At 37.5% G+C, this 1,007-nt stretch overlaps 1 protein-coding gene across 1 annotated transcript in view; it reads right to left on the bottom strand.

Moving 5' to 3' along the window:
- Positions 1 to 474: 474 nt before the first annotated feature.
- LOC119417331 (plexin-A1) overlaps positions 475 to 1,007 on the bottom strand; it is a 95,375-nt gene continuing 94,842 nt past the window's right edge. Inside the window, exons 10-12 of the mRNA XM_037684539.1 lie at positions 805 to 908; positions 610 to 706; positions 475 to 482 (exon numbers count right to left, since the gene is read on the bottom strand). Of these exons, the coding sequence (XP_037540467.1) occupies positions 475 to 482; positions 610 to 706; positions 805 to 908 (209 nt within the window). The remainder of the gene's footprint in view (positions 483 to 609; positions 707 to 804; positions 909 to 1,007) is intronic.

Raw genomic sequence — 1,007 nt, 5'->3', positions numbered from 1 at the left:
ATATATATATATATATATAAATATACACACACACACACACAGATATGTGTTTATCTGTCTTCATTCCTGCTAATAAAGCAAAGAACAAAGAAACCTGAAAAATCTCTCATTTGTGAGACCAACTCTCTACTGCTTTTCATGAACAGCAGATTAGTAACAATGATAGCGTCTGTAGATGTGTGAGGGTTTCAGTTTTTTTTTTGTTTGTTTGTTTATTTATACGAGGTAGTTTATTTTGTAAATAATTTGATTCTCCACTGAAGTACATACATATTGGAACTCCGTGACTTCTAGGTGTCCTTTCTCTCATTCACTCTGTCAGCCAGAGATGGAGGTGTCTGCTTTAATGCCTGTCATTTATGGACTGCTTTGGAAATAGCCATGGAATAGCCTTGGCCTGAGTTGATGACATTGGATATAAAGGATTGCTATTCACTGAGAGGAGGTGAAAAAAAAAAAAAAAACGCAGCCCAATCATGGCCCTGGCAAACAAAGAGTGAATGGATGAAAGATCAAAGGTGTAGAGGGAACGTAGACAGTTAGAGAAATGGGAATCACTGAAAGGACAATTTAAATAGGATTGAGTCAAGTTGAGAATTGAAGTTGTACCGTATCTGCTGAGACTCTTTGTCAACGTGGAGGAGTTGGAGATGTTATATGCAGAGTTCTGCTTTGGCACAAGGGCAATCACTGAGCCATCTGTGACCTGGACAACAAAAACACACTGTATGTGAATCAGTTGTACTGGTTTTTATATACATGTCTGTGTTCAAGTACGTTCATGCTTGTTTTGTGTCTGTTTACCTGATAATGAGCCAGTGTGTTGAGTCTTTTCCAGTCATTGTCAATCTTAGTTGTGACATCTTCATCCTGCAGAATGATTCTGGCCATCCGACCCTTACGCCATTCTTTAAACCGAGGAAACAAAAATTAACAACAAATAGTGAAAGACAAACATGTCTACGTTATTATAAATCAGTGGCTTTTCTGATACTACAGGTATATAT

The sequence above is a fragment of the Nematolebias whitei genome, chromosome 11 (genome assembly GCF_014905685.2).
Source record: "Nematolebias whitei isolate Nwh7 chromosome 11, NemWhi1, whole genome shotgun sequence".
Classification (NCBI taxonomy): domain Eukaryota; kingdom Metazoa; phylum Chordata; class Actinopteri; order Cyprinodontiformes; family Rivulidae; genus Nematolebias; species Nematolebias whitei.
This window is presented reverse-complemented; position numbering and strand designations above follow the sequence as displayed.